A 23,076-nucleotide genomic window follows, 5' to 3' on the forward strand; every position below is an offset into this window, starting at 1 on the left:
CATGTTCATACTTTTCAGTTGGCCAACATTTCTAAAAATCCTTTTTTTTGTATTGGTCTTAAGTAATGTTCTAATTTTCGGAGTTACTGAATTTGGGATTTTCATTAATTGTCAGTTTTAATCATCACAATTAAATGAAATAAACATTTGAAATATATCAGTCTGTGTGTAATGAATGAATATAATATCCAAGTTTCACTTTTTGAATGGAATTACTGAAATAAATCAACTTTTTGATGATATTCTAATTATATGACCAGCACCTGTATATTTGTTCATGGTTATGTGTGTGCAAATGTGTTTCAATAGATCGAGCGCATCCAGAACATGAATCTTCGGCGGTTATATGAGGGACGTAAAAAAGAGCTGGAGAACAGAAACAGTGGCAGTGTGGGAGCAGGAGAGAAGACCCTTTATCACGGCACATCAGAGGAGTCCTGCTCATCCATCATGAATTCAAACTTTAATCGCAGTTTTGCTGGGCAAAACGGTAATTGTTTGTTTTTAAAGGTTAATTAATTTAAATATAGTTCACCAATTCTGTTATTATTCGTTTGTGACCGATGTCGAAAAGGCTGATATTTGGCATTTTATTATGTAGGACGGTTGTTCTGTTTGGCCGATGAATCTCATTAGTGAGACTTTTATTTTGACGGCACTGACGCACAGGGCGCTCTGCATTATTTAGTCAAATTCACTGCATCCTGTACATAAACATCCAAAAATGGAAATTATATATTGCCAATTATATCACCTATACATAAATATTCACTTTTGAATATATTAGTGGTGTAACGGTACATCACTGGACTTCGACGTCACAAATCGGCGCAATGCCAAATGACTTGTCTCATTATAAAGGCGGAAACAACTTAAAATACTCCGTCATTTATGGTCATATAGATAAGAGTAAGACATCATTCGAAAGGGGCTATTTTTATTTGTGTACACTCATAAAAACAAAACATTGTGCTTTTGTAAAATAAAGAAACAAACAGGATGCCGCCTTCTGCCGTCCCGGTTTCCTTTTCGTAAAGTTTGTGGAGCGTGTCACAAAAATGAATCAAAACTCAGCCTTAAGACTACTAGCAAGCTCTTGTGTGCCATCTGAACATACTGCGCACCCTCTTCTGGATTGGAGTGTGTATCGCCTGTGACTGACTGTATTCGTGTGTTGGCCTCTTGTCGTGTTGCAGACAAAGAGCTTGTGGCGGGCGGTGCAAAATAAGTGTCAAGACGCGACTGTTTAGCTGGAGTTCCACACATTATGCCATGCTCATTTGGGTGCAAATTTTCGAGATGTGACCATGTTGCTAGTGGTCGAATGGTATGCTAACTGTATCTTACATAGCTTGCATACTATATCTCGCGGCTCCACAATTTTACCTTCTACCGACCAAAATCCAAAGTGCTTCCAGACATGGCTTTTTAGATTTTTGGGGGTTAAAATCACTTTCTCTGCTGCGGTCGAGTTGGGCTCTGCACTTTCTGCCTTCTTCCATGTAAGTCAACTTTCAGCAGTGACGCTGTTCCAGTGCGACTCTCCTGTGACCTGTCCCTGATCCCTCAGGCAGCGCACCCACTCGCAAAGCAGACAGCCGCGCCTCTGCTACCGCGGGCGTTTTTCTTTTTTCTACATTCGAATATTAGTTTTCACATTAGAATTTCTGTTTTTTTTTTTAAACTATTCGAATTTAGAATATTCGTTGACAGCCCTAGTGCCAACTGTTTTTGCTTTTTAAGAATTGCAGTTATTTTCCAAAATAGTGAAAAGGCTGTCAGGGCCCAAAAATGACAAAAAGTACCATGGTCCATTAGCCTGGGAAAACCCAGACAACTTCCGGCAAATTTAGATTTGCTCTGAAAGTTAGTCTGGCAAAGAGCTCATTCAAACCCATTTCCAATCCGCCGAAATCGCGGCACCAATCAGAAATGTTGGGGCGGGCTTTACACGATGACGACAGCGCTGGGATTTTGAAGCAGATTTTGTAGCCTACATTACAAAGATGGATGCCGCCGTCGAACATCACTCGTTCGAATCAGCTATCGCGTCTGTTTTAAGCGATTTGAACGTTTCCTTTTTGTAAAAACCCGAGCAAAGAACAACACTCGGAGATGTTTCTCCGCCGCTCTGCATACGTCATCTCCTTCATCGCTCTGATTGGTTTTAGGTCTGTCCGCGACGTCCGTTGGTGACGCCCCTCTGGAAATGATTTGTCTATGACGCTTTGCCAGACCATAACTCGGTTACAACTGAGAATGGTCTGGTTTTAACCAGGCTAATGGTCCATATGAATCACTTATAGTCTTCTGAAGTTAAGCAATAACTGTGGGAGGAACAAACCCAAATTTAGGATGTTCTTCATTGAACAGCAAATCATGGCAGAATTGTAATTTTTGGGTGAATGTTACCATTATTATTTTATTTCTGTCAGGTCCATTAAGTCAAGAACACACAAACAAAATAATTTAGAATTTAATTGAATAGATTGCAAACAGGTTGATGTTCCTGAATTGAAATTTGGCGGTATGGCTCTGTTCAGGGAGTCCTCTGACCTTTCATGAGCACCATGAAATAGCAGAGAGTCAGAGGACAGCAGCAGCAGCAGCATTAGGGAACGCTCACACAGTTTTAGACTGTGAGAGCTAAAATATCCCCCTGTGAACAGAGCAGGCAACATGACATAAGCAAATGCCACGTTATGCATAAGGAGGAGCTGGGGAGGTGGCGGGCAGCAGAAGCGAGCAGCGAGCCAGCAGAGCGAGCAGCAAGCATGTATGAGCAAGGTGAATGAGCTTTAAATAGGGCGCCTTGTTTGAGCTTTGCCATTGAGCAGCGAGGGGAGTTAACCAGCTAATGCGGCTCAGCTGGAGCAGATCAGCTGACGGGACAGTGTTGATAGCAAATAGCATAAGCAGCGGCTTGACTACCTGACCTGCCAGAACTGACGCTGACGCTCAATTTGATGGACTATCCAACTGATAAGTCACTGATCTCATTGGTTGTTCATTTTGAAGACTAATCGATTAACTCACTCTGATGACTTTTTATTTGTTCTCAGCCACCGTCTACGGTAATGGGACGTACTTTGCTGTGGACGCCAGCTATTCTGCCCATCCTACCTTCGCGGTTCCTGCAGCAGACGGGACTCAGCTCATGTTCGTGGCTCGTGTGCTTACGGGTCATTACGCTCAGGGTCAGACGGGCATGAAGACGCCCCCTGTTCGCCTCGCACCTGACCACAATTATGACAGTGTGGTGGATAACATCCAAAATCCTGCCATGTTTGTGGTTTTTCACGACTGCCAGGCTTATCCAGAATACCTCATCACATTTAAATGAACTTCAGCCAAAACCAACCTTGGTTTGTTTCCTGTAAAGTCAACTGGATGAGCTCTGAATGATCTATAAACCATTGCTGTTTACGTAGTTGCTTTTATATTTAAATATAATCACTTTTATGCAAAGGTTAGATTAGGTATCTTTATTTATATATATATATATATAGATACCTCTTTAAACTTTGTCATTCTCATTGTATATGAGTGTTTTAGTGACCAATATTATTCAAACTACACAATTTAATTATATGAGAGCAGAAAAGTGCTATATTAATTACCGTAACAAAGCTGTTTATTTTATTATTATGGAACATTTACTCAGATAAAATACTTCAGGGAATCGCACAGGTATTTTCTGACTTGTGCAATCCACATATTTAGCTTCAGGGCAATCTATTCATCACTACTGGATACAAAAAAAAAGGTGTAATGGTGAAATATGTAATGGTCATATTACAACTCTTCTTTCTCGGTTCCCATATCTCCTTCAGGCGCCTCACTGTCATGATGAAACTAATTGATTGAAGTGTAGGAGTTTGCGCAATTTTAAGTTGCTGTCACAGCAGTGCAATCCTTAAGAGCAATATAGATTAACCTAAGAAAAACAGTCTGTATTGTAACAGAAGCTGTTTTCTTGTTTTATTTCACTCAGTTTCTATTTTTATTTCATTTTCTGACATTAATTTAGCTTAATAAACTGCAGAACAGACGAATCAGCCACTATTTTATAGAGGAGGCCTAATCTGATTGATCTAACCTAAAATGATTTATAAACTCTCAAAATGTCTACAATTCTAAATCCATCCAATGGCGATGCATTATTAAAAAATGTGTTGTGATTTTTGCATACTGAATTGTGATTGTTTTTTGCTTTCCTGTCCTTACAGCACGTTGGTTTAAGTTGAGTCACTTATTATTCTTACATGCACTATAGCGCCACTTAAAGAGGCAAAAAACATATAGGCAAAACAAAATGAATACCCATGGCTCCTGACGATACACTGAGGTCTTATGAAGCGAAACGATCATTCTGTGTAAGAAACTGAACATTATTTGAAAATGTTACCTATAATCTACAGCCTCGGTCCTAAAAGCGTTCATAACCGTCTGGACTGGAGCGCGAGCTGCCTGGGGTAGTGCCTGATGCATTGACAAATGCGCGGGTCGAGGGAACAAATCAAGCACAATAAAGTCTGAAAAGTGAAGCCAAAGTGTCTCGATCGCCCCCAGGTGGTTTGTCATAAAATACGCCCTCTCCATATAGTCAAGATAGTCTAATGGGACGTGAGGCAAACCAAACAATCAAATTACCCTTCAAATTATTTTTTTCCTATAATGTTTTCTGTCATTTAGTTTTTATCATGATGTAAGTTTAAGTGTTCATTTTATTAAATAAATTTGGTTTTAGTTATTGTTATTTAATGCTATAAAAACGGGAATGTGACGTCATGATTGACAGCTGTGATTGAGCTTCTCTGCGCGAAGTAGCCTACTCACTGAGGCACCAACAGGCTTTTTGGGGGCAATTTCGGGAGGGGATCGGAGCTTCAACTTTAATTTCTACATGTCCATAACTGTTTATTTCACACTGACATAATGAGTTGGTCTGCAGTAAACTGTACTAATCTTTTCTGCGGAAGTGTGGGTGGGGCCTTGATCCGACTCTCGCTCATACTCTCGCTACCATAGACAGGTCCCGCAAGATGTCAGCGCCATATTGAATTTCATCTACAATGGAAGAGGGTGAAGGTGCGTTGTCCATCTTTTTTTCACAGTCTGTGGAACAAATGCATTCCAGGCAGCTCGGAATATAGATTTTTCCCACCTCTTTCTTGGAAATAACATCTAAAAACATGGTGAATGTGGGTTCTTATGCCGTGTTCCAGGCAACCTGTAACCCGTGTTTTTCCAACCTTATACCCGTGAAAGTGCACTGGAACGGCAGTCAAACCCGTGACTTCCCATCCGTGAACTCGTACTAGATCGATGTACTCCCAGTTACGAGCTCTGACGTCACATAGCCCGCGAAACCATACAAAACAACAATGGCAGCCCCTACGGATGCAGTGTTTCTGCAGGCGGTACACGGTGTGAATACACTTTAGGACAATATAACGTTAACTAGTTTTCAGTCCATTTAGTGCAAGGATAAATTAATACCAAAACCATTTCCAAATATACAAATAAAGTAAAATAAAAGGTATAGCTTATCTTGCCTTATGCGCCATTTTTCCTCCGTTTCCCTCAAATAAACAAGGAGTAAGCACCTTTGGCGACAAAAATTATTACAAATGCGCATAAGCCCCGTAAGGTCTGCCATGCTGGTTTGTTTACATCTAGCTACCACAATTCCTTGGGCTCAGGTAGTTTAGCGTGACTGAACTGGAATGCTACAAAGTCGTGAGTCGTGGTTTGAAGTCGTGATTTACGTGCTCAAAAACCTGCCTGGAACGCAGCATTAGTGAGCAATAAGCTTGGTGAAATTAAAGGTAGTCTACATCGTGTCTGTGATCAATGTTTACCGAGCTTGGTGACTGATGAAAATAAGTTGACTATTAGCAAGAACAGCTGAGTTCACAAATAAAATATATTGTTTAAATTGTTACTGCAGTGAGGTATTATTTTTGAATAAATGTAAAAATACCCTAAAAACACTAACTTGATGAGATTTATACTTGGTGTTAATTTAAAAAAAGAACGTTAATTACATACAAAATCTAATTGTATTTGGTTTCTTGTTTTTTTTCTTTGATGTAATGTTTAACCGGGAAAATGTGACAACATTAAGTGTAACTATGACATGAATTTCATTTGATTTATTAATAATAATAAAAAAACTTGAGGACTTAAAGGTGACCTATAATTCAAAATTGAATTTACCTTGGTATAGTCAAATAACAAGAGTTCAGTGCATGGACATGACATAGAGTGAATCTCAAACTGGACTGTTTTCGCGTTCTCATTTAATTCACGTTTATGAAAAACACCCCTGAAAAACGGTCGGTTCTCCACACAATACCGACTGTGACGCAATAGTCGGGATCATTAATATGTACGCCTCCAAATATTTGCATAATGCCAGCCCTCAATGCCAGGCGGAACTGCGCAGCCGAAGCATGGCAGTTGCTCAGTGTGGATGTACACATGAACACAAAAGTATTTTTTAGTTCCTTCATCTGAGCCTCTGAAGAAACAATGGGTTCATTTTATTTTCTCTGGAAATTTCCAAACATTTCACCGACTGTTTCCTCAACTTGGGCCAATACAGAGCTGGCCTCGGATCGAGCTACCAAGCAACACTTTCTGATGTGTAATTGTTCAAGTTCAGACAGGTAATCTTTCTCTCAAAATCGTTCAATACTGTTTATGCATCAGTAAGTCAAGCCAGTGACTAAAATATCAGCTTCACATCGTTTCTTTTAGTAGGATGAAAATAATCGTATTTAAATTGTGAACAAATTATATACAGAAAGCGATCAAAGAACAATCTTTCCACACAGCGCGAGTTTATCTGGACACTTGCCAAACTCGTTATGAAATCAATGACGCACGTTACTGCACAACGAAGCTCTTACTGTATTTACATCATCGTGTTTGCATTGGTGAAAGCAGAGAGAGTGCAGAAACTGCTTTGCAATGATAAGATCTTCATTCTCGCGATCAACACACTGTCATCTGCTCAATGCTCATCACGGCAACATTTTATGTGATGGGAATAGATCTAAATACTTTAAAAACATCTCACGATTCGTTAATCTCGATAGCTGTTATAGTAAAAACGTATAATAGCAGTAGTAAAAGTATTCGGGAGAGAGTTTCACATGTAATGCGTAGCTATTTCATATGCAAGCATGTCAGCCAATCACAGCAGTGGCCGCGGTTACACTGAATCCCACAGAGACACGCCCCTTCAAACAGAGTGTTCAAATCAGAGGCTAAAAGCAGGCTAGGAAAAATGCCATTTATTTCTAAATTATGATTATTTTTTATCTAAAAAACATACTAACATTATAAGGGTAACCCAGGAAACATTATAAAATAAAAATAAAAAAACATTCTAGGGCACCTTTAATATAGTGCACAAGTCATATGTACTGCTTTCATGGAACTGGACTAATGATGAGCAGGATTAAAGCTGTGCCGAGACAAAACATATGCTTTGTTTTCCATGGGTCAGTTAATATGACTAAACTTTAAGTTGTGGGTGAATTAATAATTGATGTGGTTAAAAAGATGAATGTTTCCGTTGTGTTGCAGTTAGATGTGTAGCCAGCGGCAGCGTGTGATTTAGTGACACATCCAGTCATTGACTTTAACTGATTTCTGATATCTGATCTCTGATATCTGTTCTCACATACCTAGATTCCTGATACATACGTCATCAGACTCGTCCCACTCTGGAAGTCTGGAGTTCTCCCAATAAAGAGCGTAATAAACAAACTGGAGGTGAGAAAATTCCCTTTTATCTGTATGGGCCATAAAGAAGTTATTCAGTGGAAAGATGACACTTCTGTTTACACATTTTCCTCCACTTACTCATAAACTGTGTAGCAGAAATTGGTGCTGCATGTCAGTGTAAACTTTGTTATCTGAGGTTGAGATTGAAAACAATACAAAGGAAACCGTAGCTGATCTTGGCACAACACAAACACTTTGTTGAATTCACGATCAAATTCCCATCCAATTCCTGATTGCACAACTGTGCTGTGCCAAAATTCACATCTGAAAACGTCATCTGTTCCCTTAGGGGACACGTTCACCCTTTGACATTTTCTCTTTTTTTTTGAACAGCTTGGACTATTTCAATTAGTCATCAGCAGTTTCACTACTTTTGCATTATTGCAATGGTTTTCCCAAAAAGGAACTGATGAAAGAGCAAGATGACAAATGCAACAAAACTTATGCTTAACTGAAGTTTGGCAGACGCAACAAACCAATCGCCTGAAATAAGGACAATATAACGTTAACTAGTTTTCAGTCCATTTAGTGCAAGGATAAATTAATACCAAAACCATTTCCAAATATACAAATAAAGTAAAATAAAAGGTATAGCTTATCTTGCTTTATGCGCCATTTTTCCTCCGTTTCCCTCAAATAAACAAGGAGTAAGCACCTTTGGCGACAAAAATTATTACAAATGCGCATAAGCCCCGTAAGGTCTGCCATGCTGGTTTGTTTACATCTAGCTACCACAATTCCTTGGGCTCAGGTAGTTTGGCGTGACTGAACTGGAATGCTACAAAGTCGTGAGTCGTGGTTTGAAGTCGTGATTTACGTGCTCAAAAACCTGCCTGGAACGCAGCATTAGTGAGCAATAAGCTTGGTGAAATTAAAGGTAGTCTACATTGTGTCTGTGATCAATGTTTACCGAGCTTGGTGACTGATGAAAATAAGTTGACTATTAGCAAGAACAGCTGAGTTCACAAATAAAATATATTGTTTAAATTGTTACTGCAGTGAGGTATTATTTTTGAATAAATGTAAAAATACCCTAAAAACACTAACTTGATGAGATTTATACTTGGTGTTAATTTAAAAAAAGAACGTTAATTACATACAAAATCGAATTGTATTTGGTTTCTTGTTTTTTTTCTTTGATGTAATGTTTAACCAGGAAAATGTGACAACATTAAGTGTAACTATGACATGAATTTCATTTGATTTATTAATAATAATAAAAAAAAACTTGAGGACTTAATATAGTGCACAAGTCATATGCTTATGCTTTCATGGAACTGGACTAATGATGAGCAGGATTAAAGCTGTGCCGAGACAAAACATTTGCTTTTGTTTTCCATGGGTGAGTTAATATGACTAAACTTTAAGTTGTGGGTGAATTAATAATTGATGTGGTTAAAAAGATGAATGTTTCCGTTGTGTTGCAGTTAGATGTGTACCCAGCGGCAGCGTGTGATTTAGTGACACATCCAGTCATTGACTTTAACTGATTTCTGATATCTGATCTCTGATATCTGTTCTCACATACCTAGATTCCTGATACATACGTCATCAGACTCGTCCCACTCTGGAAGTCTGGAGTTCTCCCAATAAAGAGCGTAATAAACAAACTGGAGGTGAGAAAATTCCCTTTTATCTGTATGGGCCATAAAGAAGTTATTCAGTGGAAAGATGACACTTCTTTTTACACATTTTCCTCCACTTTATACTCATAAACTGTGTAGCAGAAATTGGTGCTGCATGTCAGTGTAAACTTTGTTATCTGAGGTTGAGATTGAAAACAATACAAAGGAAACCGTAGCTGATCTTGGCACAACACAAACACTTTGTTGAATTCACGATCAAATTCCCATCCAATTCCTGATTGCACAACTGTGCTGTGTCAAAATTCACATCTGAAAACGTCATCTGTTCCCTTAGGGGACACGTTCACCCTTTGACATTTTCTCTTTTTTTGAACAGCTTGGACTATTTCAATTAGTCATCAGCAGTTTCACTACTTTTGCATTGTTGCAATGGTTTTCCCAAAAAGGAACTGATGAAAGAGCAAGATGACAAATGCAACAAAACTTATGCTTAACTGAAGTTTGGCAGACGCAACAAACCAATCGCCTGAAATATCATTTCAAAAGGTCTTTCCCAGCATGTTTGGACTACCAATATTTATGTTAGAGTAGAATAAAAAGAGCATCATTCAGAATTATATATATCATATGTTTTTATGTCTGTACCGTATATACCCGAATATAAGACGACCCTGAATATAAGACGACCCCCCCATTTTCCAGACTTATTTTTGGGGTAAAAATTGATTTTTGTGGAAAAAATCTGTTTTTCAACAGAAAATAATTTTAAGAGCAAATTTCCGAGGCGTTGTTCCAAATGCCTCGCATCACCTGTGCCTCGTGTAGAGGCCCGCTCGTCGGCGGAGACCGGCACATATGTGCTTCCTGATTGGCCATGACTGCGGCTGCCCTGAGTGCGACGGGATGGATTTAACCACCCTGCGGGGTCGCCTGGCCGTTTTCGACGACGATCCAGCTCCCGCTCTCTCTCTCCCTCTGCTCGAGCCGCGCAAGAAAAAGCGCCGTTCACAGAGGATGCCAGAGCGGACGGAGACAAGCGAGCAGAGACCCCCCGTTCACATATCGCGTCTTTTGCGCGCTCAAGTTCATTATTTCAAATGTAGGCGCGCGGCGCGCTCATAATGAAAGCGCATCAAGATCCTCGGCGCTCTCGTCAGTCGACGGCCCGGGAGAAAAAGGCTATCAATCGATTCCTCCACTCGAATATAAGATGACCCTGAATGTAAGACGACCCCCCATTTTTCAGCCTATTTTTAGGACAAAAACCTCGTCTTATATTCGGGTATATACGGTATACACTCACCTAAATGAGTATTAGGAACGACATACTAATACTGTGTTTGACCCCCTTTCGCCTTCAGAACTACCTTAATTCTACATGGCATTGATTCAACAAGGTGCTGAAAGTATTCTTTAGAAATGTTGGCCCATATTGATATGATAGTATCTTGCAGTTGATGGAGATTTGTGGGATGCACATCCAGGGCACAAAGCTCCCGTTCCACCACATCCCAAAGATGCTCTATTGGGTTGAGATCTGGTGACTGTGGGGGCCATTTTAGTACAGTGCACTCATTGTCATGTTCAAGAAACCAATTTGAAATGATTCGAGCTTTGTGACATGGTGCATTATCCTGCTGGAAGTAGCCATCAGAGGATGAGTACATGGTGGCCATAAAGGGATGGACATGGTCAGAAACAATGCTCAGGTAGGCCGTGGCATTTAAACGATGCCCAATTGGCACTAAGGGGCCTAAAGTGTGCCAAGAAAACATCCCCCACACCATTACACCACCACCACCAGCCTGCACAGTGGTAACAAGGCATGATGGATCCATGTTCTCATTCTGTTTACGCCAAATTCTGACTCTACCATCTGAATGTCTCAACAGAAATCGAGACTCATCAGACCAGGCAACATTTTTCCAGTCTTCAACTGTCCAATTTTGGTGAGCTCTTGCAAATTGTAGCCTCTTTTTCCTATTTGTAGTAGAGATGAGTGGTGCCCGGTGGGGTCTTCTGCTGTTGTAGCCCATCCGCCTAAAGGTTGTGCGTGTTGTGGCTTCACAAATGCTTTGCTGCATACCTCGGTTGTAACAAGTGGTTATTTCAGTCAAAGTTGCTCTTCTATCAGCTTGAATCAGTCGGCCCATTCTCCTCTGACCTCTAGCATCAACAAGGCATTTTTGCCCACAGGACTGCCGCATACTGGATGCTTTTCCTTTTTCACACCATTCTTTGTAAACCCTAGAAATGGTTGTGCGTGAAAATCCCAGTAACTGAGCAGATTGTGAAATACTCAGACCGGCCCGTCTGGCACCAACAACCATGCCACGCTCAAAATTGCTTAAATCACCTTTCTTTCCCATTCTGACACTCAGTTTGGAGTTCAGGAGATTGTCTTGACCAGGACCACACCCCTAAATGCATTGAAGCAACTGCCATGTGATTGGTTGATTAGATAATTGCATTAATGAGAAATTGAACAGGTTTTCCTAATAATTCTTTAGGTGAGTGTGTGTGTGTATATATATACTGTAGGCCTACATCTAGCTAAAATAATCTGTGTAGGCCTACAGTGGCTCACATTAATGGGGTCGCTTGCAAGTCGCAGCAGCACGAATTACGTGACCAGCAACATATTTCTGTTTCAAATACTGTGCATAATTAACAGTGAGTGTGGTTTCAGACATTATTTTATTAAAGTGCATTTGTCAGTGCCGCACTCGTACTGACTCTTATTCTGCCTGACAGAAAGAAAAGCTCGTACTGAAGGCGGAGCGGTTTGACCAATCAGATGAAAGGGGCGTGTCAGCGCGCTCATGTCTGCCAAATGAAATATCGAACCCATAAACCGATTTGTAAACCACAAACGAAACATGAAAAATCGAGCCAAAATCTAATTTTTCGTTTTTTAAACTAAACAAAAAAACGAATAAACGAGCTGGTTTTCATTTCTCGTTATTCCATTCCAAACAGAAAATTAAATGATCAAAAAGTACACGAACCGATGAGCCGCGCCAGAATCAACAATCTCTGAAAGCTTCATTCAAACGAAGAGAAATGTTTTCAAAAGACAGCCAACGAGCGATAAATATAACCGACAACATGTAAGTTATTAAGTTTATTATTCTGGATGACCAGCCGATGTCAAAACTGAAATGCCGTTTATTTAACAAAACTGTTTATGGATCTTAAATTATAAAGAGATAATTTTCTTATATTATTCATATATAATTTTTTTAGATTCCTAGATTTGTTTGTTGCACTTTTTTTATACAGTTATATATTGTAAATCTAAAATACCTTTTTTCAGTTTACAGTATTAGATGTGTGGCTGCATTTTAAGTTCTTTTTCACTTAAGAAAGATAAATAATATATTGCTGTGAAATGTATGTCAGATAATAAAAATACTCTAGTTCACTCTATGTATTTGTTCATGTTTAATTAAGGGATAAGTCTGAAGCACACCATAAAATAATTCTATCAATTCATACAGTGCTAGTATGAATTGCAGCTGTATAGATACTGTACACAGCCAGGTATCGGATCAGTACTCGGTATCGGCCGATACCCTGAGTCCAGGTATCGGAATCGGTATCGGGAAGGGAAAAAGGGTATCGGAACATCTCTACTTATAATTAGATACGTAAATGCTTAGTTTTATGATCAAATCTCTGCAGTTTGTATCAACACAATCATGATTGAGAGATGAACAAATAAACATTCCTCAAAAGCCTGATGGATAATTTTTTTTAACCAAATATGTTCAAGTAAACCTTAGTTGCTTCAGTCTTGCAAATGTTCGTCTTGAAATATCACTAAAGTTAATCTTATGTTTACTTTATAAAAATCAGTAAAGATTTCACAGTAAAAAGAACCACGAGCTGAAGCTGTAATTTTTACAATTACACTAAAAGGCCTTTTACTTTCCCAAAATAGTATGAACTATCAATCAGACGACAGGAGGACTGCAGTAGATTGTGTACAACTGCAAGTTTCAGCAAAGTTATAAACATGTTGATTATTTAGAGGCCTCTCTATAAATAGAATAGAATAGAATAGAATAGAATAGAATAGAATAGAATAAATCTTTATTGTCCACCGGGGTGGAAATTTTTCTTTGGCTCACCGCAACATACAGTACAAAACAGATAAAACATACAAATAATGTCTCAGACATAATGAAGAAAGATTTCTAGATTAATAAGATAAAATAAAAACACATCTTATTAAGAATGAATATACTTATACATTAAAATAGCAGCTCATTTGTTATTTTTGCTTCGTTTGGTTAAGGATACTAATGGCATTTGGAATGAAAGATTTTCTAAAAGAACTTTTAGCCAGAGGCACTCTAAAGCGCCTCCCAGACTTCATTAGTTCAAACTCGCTAGAAAGGGGGTGAGTATCAAATTATTATTTGATACTCTATCAAATATGACACATTATGCTTCACAGGGTTAAGAAGTATTTTTATATTTGCTTGCAAAAGAAATTGCAATAGAGTAATAGCCATTTAGAGAGAGAGCGAGAAAGAGAGAGTTCCTTGGAAGAGAAGATTAGTCGGAATCGTAGTTGCGCAACACACTCTCGTGTCGTGTGAAATTCTCTCTCTATAAAAGGGAGAGTGCAGGCCTGTGTTAGACTACAGCAGACGCTCACTTCACACGTTTACTGGCATTTCTCTGCACAACACTGATTCAAGATGATGAAGTTCACCGTAACAGCCTTCGTGTTTCTGATCTGCACCGCTGCGCTGCTGTCCACAACAGAAGGTAAGCAGAATATAACATTCATAACGGTGTTTTAAATCAGATCATTTGCAGATATTTACACCAACTCTCTCTCTCTGTCACTGCAGGAAAACCTCGCATTAACATGCGCTGCCGGTGCATTCAAACACATTCAAACCCACCAATTCCTATTGATAAAATACTCTTGTTGAAGGTGATTCCTGCTGGACCACAATGCAAAAATGAGGAGATAATGTGAGTGTGAAACTTACTAAAACAACACTTCAAATACAGACAGATGATTTTTGTTTCCATCTGTCAAGGTTCCACACTCTTCTTCTTCTCTTCATCCTCTCAGGAGTCCACATGTGTGGACACTTGTTGTTGCTTTTCTTTCACTAATTTTAATGATTTCAGCCTTCATATTAAAAGGTCTTTAATATCACGAGAGTGGCTGGTGTGAAAATTCATAACTGATGATGATACATGGATGTTTCGTCTGAATGAATGAAATTCAGCCTTAATTTACTCACCTTGATGTTGTGTCAAACCTGTATGGCTTTAATTTTCACCAGATGTTTAACAGAATGTCTGATCCGTTCTTAAAATAAAATAAAATAAAATAAATCGTCTTCCTTTATATGGAAAAGAGCAGCGTGGATATTCTGGTATAAATAACTACTTTTGTGTTCCACGGAAGAAAAAAAGTCATACAAATTTAGAAAAGCATTAGGATGAGAAAATAATGAGAGAATGTTTATTTTTGGGGGGTGAACATCATTTAACGATAACGTAATGACTTACCAGAATGTCACATATTTTTTTCTTTACAGTGGTCTTTCAAAATAATAATAAGGAATTTTATAGATTTTAAATAATCATACATTTGTTTCTTACAGTGCTACAATGAAGAAAGGAGTGACGTGTCTCAATCCTAGTGAAGACTGGGTGATTTCTCTCAAGGAAGAGTAAGTTTGTCTATGATGCTGTCGCTTTTATTATCTGCTTATTATAAGTTAAATCAAATCATGCTAATGAATACTTTTATATTCGGACATTGCAGCACCTTTCATCCTTCAGATTGTAATGTACTGTGTGTCTCTTCATGTTTGCAGGATGAACAAGAGGAACGTCACAAAGAGCAACTAAAGGAAATTATTCATTCAACTATAACTACTGTAATATAGAATTTTCTATTTATTATTTCATTTATCATCTCTTGGTGATAATTGAAGTATCGAATGTGAAAACATGCTTTTGTTTAATAAACTGTGAATTGATGTTTTTTTTATGTAACTTTTTCTGACCTTGTTTTTTTTATTATGTTTATTATTGTCTCACTGAATTATAGTTGTATATGTTAATCATAGTTTTGCATTGTTTTTTAATGATGACAGGTGTACTAGCAATAAAAGATGTTTTAACTGTCAATTTATATTTTTGTTGTTTTTTATTGTGCCTTTTTGTCATCTCGCAAAACATTACCAGGTTACTGTAGATTACAACATGAATTCAGTATTATTCCCTAAGCTATTCACCATCATGTCATTCCAAACCCGTATGACGTTCTTCTGCAGAACCCAAAATGAGAACATCTTGTAAAGACCATCCATTGGCCCAACGACAGAATCCAACGTAATGTTGTGGGCGATGGTATAATGCGTGTGTCTTTTCAGTGTTCTGTGAAGTTCACTCAATTTGTAGAATTTAGTTTCGATCTTACTTTAACTCTGGACTTAATCTGACTCCAATTTCAAATAGTTATCAAATTTAGATTGTGTTTCTCATTAGAAAATATTAATTATGATTTAAGTTAGATCTTTGATTATTCTGGGTATTCACGTCAGCAGTGATGTGTGTGAGTGTGTTCCGAGTGCGAGACACTGGGACCCGGGAAGACACTGACACAGCACTGCATGAGGGTTTTCTGGTTACAGTTTCCACAAGACTGCTCTGCCACTTACCCTTATGTATGCAGACCAGAACAAAAGGTTGGTACACATATTTTTGTACCAGTTGTACCACCTGGCTTCGGGGGAGAGGAGAGAATTATCAGATATCTTGAAGAGACACACCCCAAAAATTAGAACAAAATTCTCCTAAGTTTTCAATCTTTCTCATAATACCAATGACTGCAATGAAATTAAGACCATTTTACCAATCGCACTGAGACATTTAGAAATTATAACAAACAAAAAAATGAAAAAACAGTAGATTCACGAGATGCATAGTATGTGATAAATAGACATTCTCAGTGAACTTTTAGTGACTTGAATCAGGGGGAAAGGAAGGGAGGAGGGATCCCACTTTATATTAAGTAGCTTTAAGTATATACTTACATCTAAAAATAAGTACAATGTACTTATTGGGCCCTATCTTACACCAGGCGCAATGCAGCGCCAAGCACAACGCAAGTGTTTTTGTCTAGTTTCAGCCCGACGGAGTTCTCATTTTCACGTCCTGCGCCATTTGTTGTTTAAATAGCGAATGCGTTTGCGCGCCCATGACGTGCTGGGCTGAAAAAGAGGTGTGTTCAGGCGCATTGTTGGCGCGTTGCTATTTTGAGGCAACAGAAATAGACTGTGCCATTGACCAACTGAAACTTGGTCTAAAGTCAATGATGCAATATTTATAGAAGCAGCATCAGACGTGACCAGTAGTCAAACAAATAAAGTACCGTAACATAATAATATATGGTCATGTTGTTTATCATACTGTGCAATTTCCCAAATATTCATCTTATATTCCTCTTATATTCCTCTTAAGATTAGTAATGATGTTAATGATGAATTTTTCAGGCTAATTGTAGTAATGACAGATCAGACCTGTTTGGCCAATAGTGGCAAGACACACATGTATATAAGGACATCTGACAAATTAGTTTGTCCGTCAAGAACCAAGACAAAAAAAATCTCCCATCCCCATACAACGTCACTTCTCTGTCTTTCACTGCCCTGACAAGAACGTCGGTCTCCTCGGCTGTGAACCGTTCCTGGCGCGCGCCTGGTAAATCCGCCATAATAATAACAATCCGTCATGCAACATGCGCACCTGCTCTTAAAGGGTATGTTGGATGACGCTCTGATTGGTTTATTTCACGTTACGCCCAAACCACACCTATGAATAATGAAGCAATTTCAGACCAAGGGAAGTAGTAATTTCAGGATCACACTCCTGATCCCAGTTAGATTTTTTACATGCTGTACAGCATTTCTGTCCATTAAAAACTAATATTTAGCCTAATTATTTTTCACTGATACTCTACAGTTCATCTCATGAATATCCAGTTTAGGCGGCTTGCTGCTAAGTACCTTAAACGAAAAAGTGACTCGATCTTGCCAACCTCCAAAGTGTGCTTTTTAAATATTCAAATTACAATTTTTGTGTTAATGACACTGATCTATAATAAAGAATAAAAACCTGCATGAGTCCTGGAAGCGGTGTAGGTTTCAGCCAGTCACATTGAAGGGTTGAGGGTTTCTGGACAGTTCGTGGCTCTGGGGTGCGTTTCCCGAAAGCATCGTTAGCCAACTATGGTCGCAAGTTCCGTCGTTACCAATAGAGTTCAATGGAATGGTAAATGGACTGCATTTATCCGCTTTCACAGACCCACTGGCCACCAAAGCGCTTTACATTTTGCCTCACATTCACACACCGACGGCGGTGTCAGCCATGCAAGGCGCCATCCAGCTCGTCGGGAGCAGCTGGGGTTAGGTGTCTTGCTCATGGACACCTCGACACTTGGTCAAGTGGAACCAGGGATTGAACCACTTCTGGTTTGTAGACAACCAACGTGAACCACTGAGCCACTGCCGCCCCATATGGGAATGCAATGGAAATTGCGATCATAGTTGGAAAACGATGCTTTCGGGAAACGCACTCCAGGTTTGCATCAGATAGTCTGTGGTTGGTCTGACCTGCTAGGAGCTGAGGCTGAACTTTGCTCTGTCTGTGTCTGTGGTAATTATGATTCATGTTTTCGTGCACATCTCCTTGTAATCAGTCTTCATGGAGGTCAGATTCAGTTCAGTTGACTTACTGTTACCTCTGATTAATTGTATGTTAGATTAAACCACAATGTATTTGGTCATAGTGCAATGCACATAACAGACAATAATAGACAAAAGTTTTCTGTTTATACTTAATTGATTGGTGACTGGTGGCATTCTGCAATTCAATGGGTTTTTTTTACATAACTGACAACCAATATCCAACACCTTGTAGCGAATGGCCTTAATCAAATGCCCTAGTACCCAGAAAATCTTCGCTCTCCCCTGTTGTCAGCTGCCCTAAAACCAGTTCACTTCAAAGGCCGTTATCACCTCTGCTCACCTGAAAGATCTCAGCAAGAGATTGTGTCTACAACCCTCAAAGACAGCACAGGAGACCAGACGGCACTAGCCTTTTGGTCAGACTATAGAGATAAACTTCCAATACACAAGGACACTTACTCCATTCATACACACAAACTTTCCCAAATGTTTATAGTATTTCTCCTGTGTTTTATGCATGCTCCTATGTTTTATTAGTTATGACAAGTTATGATTCTTTAGTTATGTTAGAGTAACTTCCAATGTTCATATCCAAAGATGATGTATGTATCACTGCTTTAATGTCTTCGAATCCCCTCTTTCTTGGTATCAAAAGAATCCTCTTTTGATTTTATAATCAATGTTGTACAATATGTTATGATAAATTGCATCAGGATATTTGTTATTTGTGTAAAGACTGCACAAATTCTCCATTCCACCATGAACATGCAAATGGAGATAAGATGAACAAAGACTTTCTCCAGGTCTTCTTAGATTGGTCACCTCACCAGATGGGTGTGAACAGATAGGATCCTTAAAACTATTTGATTATAGGTCAGAACTTGGCTCAACCTCTTTGAGACACCATCCTCCTTCTTTCGGCAACTTCATCTTCAAGTTAACTTCTTTGGATTCAACTTGGACTTCCCCAAGAACCCAAACGAACGCTTCAGCGCACTCCTGGAAACATCATCAAGAATCTCCACTGCATCTGGTCTTGTTCAGCAACCAAAACTAATGCAAGTACCCGTTTGCAGCCTTTATGCGTTTATAAGCTATTTTGCCCCTTTAAGGTGACCCTGATTCTCTGATGTTTCTCGTAGGTCGTGGTTAACTGTAATCTTGCCATTCTCTTTTCTTCTCCCTCTCTGTCATAATGTGGGTCTTGTGTCCTGTCAGGTTTAGTGGTTCCCTGTCTTGTCATTAGTTATCCCAGGTGTTACTGATTTTCCCACGCCCCCTTGTTATCCTGTTAGCTCGTTTGTACTTGATTATTTAAGCCCTGTGTTTCTGCACTGTCTTTGTGAGTTGTTATATGTTTCAGGATTAACGTGAGTGTTGGTTTCCCAGTGTAAAGATTCTTGTTCCACGTTCTGAGTCTCTGTTTGAATTATAGTTTGTTTAAATAAAGCGTGTAAACTGCGTTTGGATCCAGCCTCCTATCTGCCTTCACCGCACCACGTTACACTCTCTCTCTTTACTTTTCTTTATTTTCTTGATTCTGTATACAAACTTTGCTTAGTTTAGTTGAGTGTGTAGTCTACCGTAGTTTCGTTTATTAAACCATTATATTCACACGTTATTGTTTCTGTGTTTGCCACTCACAAAAATATCAAAGTCACTTAAACATCTTGATCTAGCTACCTATGCTATTACCCTGCTAGTACTTTAGCTGGAAATGGTTATTCTTTCTTGGCCAGGAAGATACTATATTTCCTAGAATTAACAATTGGATGAACTAATTAAATAATTAGTTGAACTGATTAAATAATTGTACTATTGATTCTGCTACAGTCAATTCTAAAACATTTAAATAATTATAATTAATTATATATATATAAACATATTTTAAACTGTAATTCGTTATAACCTATTCAGTTATCTGCTCCTGCTTGTATTTAATCTGTATAATAGCCTTATGCTTTTAAACTTGGCATTTTGCACTGCTAATGTTGTTTCTCATGACAAATTGCTTGTGATGTTTTCCATTTTTAAGTCGCTTTGGAAAGAAGCGTCTGCTAAATAAGAATCAGAATGAGATTTTTTAGATAAATATGTCTTTCTGTGTTTTATCATTTCATATCTCTCATATCTTTTCAGCTTAAATCAAGATTTCATGTCCATTTATGTACAGTGTCCGTATGCAGTGTTTACATTCTCCCTGTGATTTTGCGTCATTCCTTACTTCAGGGATTCCCAAATTTTGCCATCTGAACTATCTGGTGCTGTCGTGAGGAATACAAGTTCGGAGAACCAGGTTCGGCTGGGCCAATGAGGCGCAACCAATATGACCTGCTCCTCGTCCTCCCTGAACTTGCACAGGATCTGCCTTGTTGTCATGCCCACCTCGGGAGTCGGGACTCGATCGCGAAGCCTGAAGTGGTCTCATATGAAGCAATCCGAGCAGCCTTGCTGCTGCGGATGCCATATGCCCCAGGAGCTTCTGAAATAACTTCAGCGGAACCGCACTCTTGCCCTTGAACTGTCTAAGGCAAGTCAGCAGTGACTGCGCGCTCGCTCGTAAGCTGTGCGCACATGGTGACCGAGTCGATTTCCATACCGAAAAAAGAGATCCACGCGGGTTGCAATGTGAAAGAGGGGTGTGTGGACCGAGGATAATTCGTCGTTGTTACCACACCATCTGCCTCAGGTCACCCTGGCCACCAGCCAAAGTATTCCCTCTCGTGGAGAAAATAGATCGGTGTGTGGATGAGGGGACTCTCGCTCTCGGTCATCGAGTCTTGACCATAACATTGCGATGGTCATGTTCCCGTAGTGAGAACATGACGCATCTACGAACGCTGTGTTAGCGTGATCGAAGCCCAAACACGTCAAACAGCGTTCGTGCCCATCAGCTGAATCTATCAGACTACCGCACTCAGAAATACACGGGCAGAACGTCTTTAAAAGGAAGTGCCATGTGCAAGCTCTTTTTGTGAGAGAAAAGCTCGCAGCAGTGCTGAAGCGCCCGGGGAGAAACACACACGCTATTGCAGACCACTACACAGTTCAGCAGGCAGGAGTGTGAAACTCGCTGGAACACACCATCACACCAATACCGACTGGAAGCTGCTTGTCTAGAAGATTCTCGAAGATAGTCAGAGAATAGGCTGCAGGAGTGAAGAGGACCTCTTGGCTCCGAAGCAAAAACATAACTGCATGTTGCCAGCTTACTTACTTATATACCCACGAGGTGGGACGGAGTTACGCTATGCAAATTCCGCAGACCCATGGCATTTCTTTGCCATTGGCTCGTTTTGTAATACTCGAAGTTGATAGGCTTTCTAAACGAAACCCCATTTGTCGTCACGACGTAACTCGTAGTGACTACGAAAGGGAACTAGTTATTCCAACCCGAAACTCCATCGCAAGGACGACTCGAGCAGGACGTTCCTCAGACTCAGTTTGAGGTACATTATGGGATGTTGCAACTGTAATTCCTCACAACCAGCATTAACAAGTGCATGTCCATCCACAAACTGATTATTTTACTTACTAAGTACTAAGTCTAAGAAACTGTATCAATAACAGTACATTAGCCGAGCTCTAGCGTGAATGTCGATTATATTGTAACCACAGCCATGTCCAAGTTATCTGAGGGCACGGACGCTTCCGTGTGTGACGTGTACGCAGACTGGTGCATAGATAAACTAGATGTCGCCTTGGCGACGGCAGTTCATTGGAACGAAACCTTAGCCAAGGCGACATCTAGGGTATATATATCTATGCACCAGTCTGCGTACACGTCACACACGGAAGCGTCTGCGCCCTCAGATAACTTGGGCATGGCTGTGGTTACAAGAGGTAAAAACAATATAAATACTGTTCGTTTTCTCACAAAAACCACTCGTTTCGTGTCTTAGGGCATCAATGTGTACTTACATTTACGAGTCATTAAATAATGTTTAATTTTGACTGCTCTTTGAGGAGGACCCCCTTCACCTCCATTGTATGACTGACCGACAACAACGGTTTTACCTAAAATTATCAAAATTGAAGATACTGTGGAAACAAAGACACCTACATCTTGGATGCACTGGAGGTAAGCTAAAACATATCAAAAATTAATTTCAAAGTGAACTATCCCTTTAACAATAATCACAATAACTTATTACCATTGGCTAGAAACAATCATATCCTTAAAGTATATAACATGTACTGAAATAAACATTATTGCAATACTATGTAGTGCCACTAGGTGGCGCATGAAGCGCGCGGAATAAAGTAGGTAAAAGGTCATTTTGCTACATTATTAAATGGCACGGTAAATGTGACGAACGACATGAAATCAATAATCCACACATGTAACATACTAAATAGTGTAAATGTATTACCTACACACATCCAATAAACTACTGAATGAAGAATTAGGCAGCAATACAGAAGATGAACTTGTACACACGAATCACTATACTGCTCGTGCGAGTGAACAAGCTGACGATAATAAACCAATAAGTCATACATACAATCATTGACTAACAAATAAAGTCACCTAATAAAGTACAGAAAATCGCACTTACGTATTTTCAATGACTCACTAAAAGGAATGTCCACTTTGTGGAGAAGTTTTGCTGTTGTTTCAGCCTCAGGAAACTTAATGCTAATCTCTCTTCAGCAGGCACACACTGGCTGACGTCACGCAGTGGAGAGCGCTCTTATTGGCCGGAGATCGCGCTTATTGATGTAGAGCGCGTTCATTTGCTGTGTCTTCTTAACACCAAGACATTTTGGAAAATGTCATGCTGCCAACTTTGTGGTAACACTTTGGGGGTGGCCTCTTTCTGTTCCAACAAGACTGCGCACCAGGGGCCGGTTGCACCAGCTGTGCGTAAGTTACAACTTAGCCTAGTTTTGACGTAAATGGGCACTAAGTTACAACTTACGCACTACTAAATATTTTTCCGTTGCACCATTAAACTTAG

General features: G+C 39.5%; 2 protein-coding genes across 2 annotated transcripts; both read left to right on the forward strand.

Moving 5' to 3' along the window:
• The first annotated feature begins 287 nt into the window (after nt 1-287).
• Nucleotides 288-3,425, forward strand: LOC130081722 (protein mono-ADP-ribosyltransferase PARP15). The gene is made up of 2 exons (XM_056246435.1): nt 288-490; nt 3,063-3,425. Exons 1-2 carry the CDS (start codon nt 328-330, stop codon nt 3,341-3,343), a joined length of 444 nt encoding a protein of 147 aa, XP_056102410.1. The 5' UTR covers nt 288-327; the 3' UTR covers nt 3,344-3,425.
• A 10,600-nt stretch (nt 3,426-14,025) lies between these two features.
• On the forward strand, nt 14,026-15,110 carry LOC130081723 (interleukin-8-like). The gene is made up of 3 exons (XM_056246436.1): nt 14,026-14,165; nt 14,252-14,378; nt 15,023-15,110. Exons 1-3 carry the CDS (start codon nt 14,096-14,098, stop codon nt 15,093-15,095), a joined length of 270 nt encoding a protein of 89 aa, XP_056102411.1. The 5' UTR covers nt 14,026-14,095; the 3' UTR covers nt 15,096-15,110.
• The last annotated feature ends 7,966 nt before the right edge of the window (nt 15,111-23,076 follow it).

This window comes from Rhinichthys klamathensis, unplaced genomic scaffold (genome assembly GCF_029890125.1).
Source record: "Rhinichthys klamathensis goyatoka isolate OS25496 unplaced genomic scaffold, OSU_Roscu_1.1 h1tg000039l_1, whole genome shotgun sequence".
In the NCBI taxonomy this organism is placed as follows: domain Eukaryota; kingdom Metazoa; phylum Chordata; class Actinopteri; order Cypriniformes; family Leuciscidae; genus Rhinichthys; species Rhinichthys klamathensis.

Bases quoted from the DNA above. Each gene is read 5' to 3' on its own strand.
- LOC130081722 (XM_056246435.1), top strand. From the start codon at position 328: ATGAATCTTCGGCGGTTATATGAGGGACGTAAAAAAGAGCTGGAGAAC. The intron at 491-3,062 runs GTAATTGTTTGT...ATTTGTTCTCAG, and splicing joins CAGTTTTGCTGGGCAAAACG to CCACCGTCTACGGTAATGGG.
- LOC130081723 (XM_056246436.1), top strand. From the start codon at position 14,096: ATGATGAAGTTCACCGTAACAGCCTTCGTGTTTCTGATCTGCACCGCT. The intron at 14,166-14,251 runs GTAAGCAGAATA...CTGTCACTGCAG, and splicing joins GCTGCTGTCCACAACAGAAG to GAAAACCTCGCATTAACATG. The intron at 14,379-15,022 runs GTGAGTGTGAAA...TGTTTCTTACAG, and splicing joins TGCAAAAATGAGGAGATAAT to TGCTACAATGAAGAAAGGAG.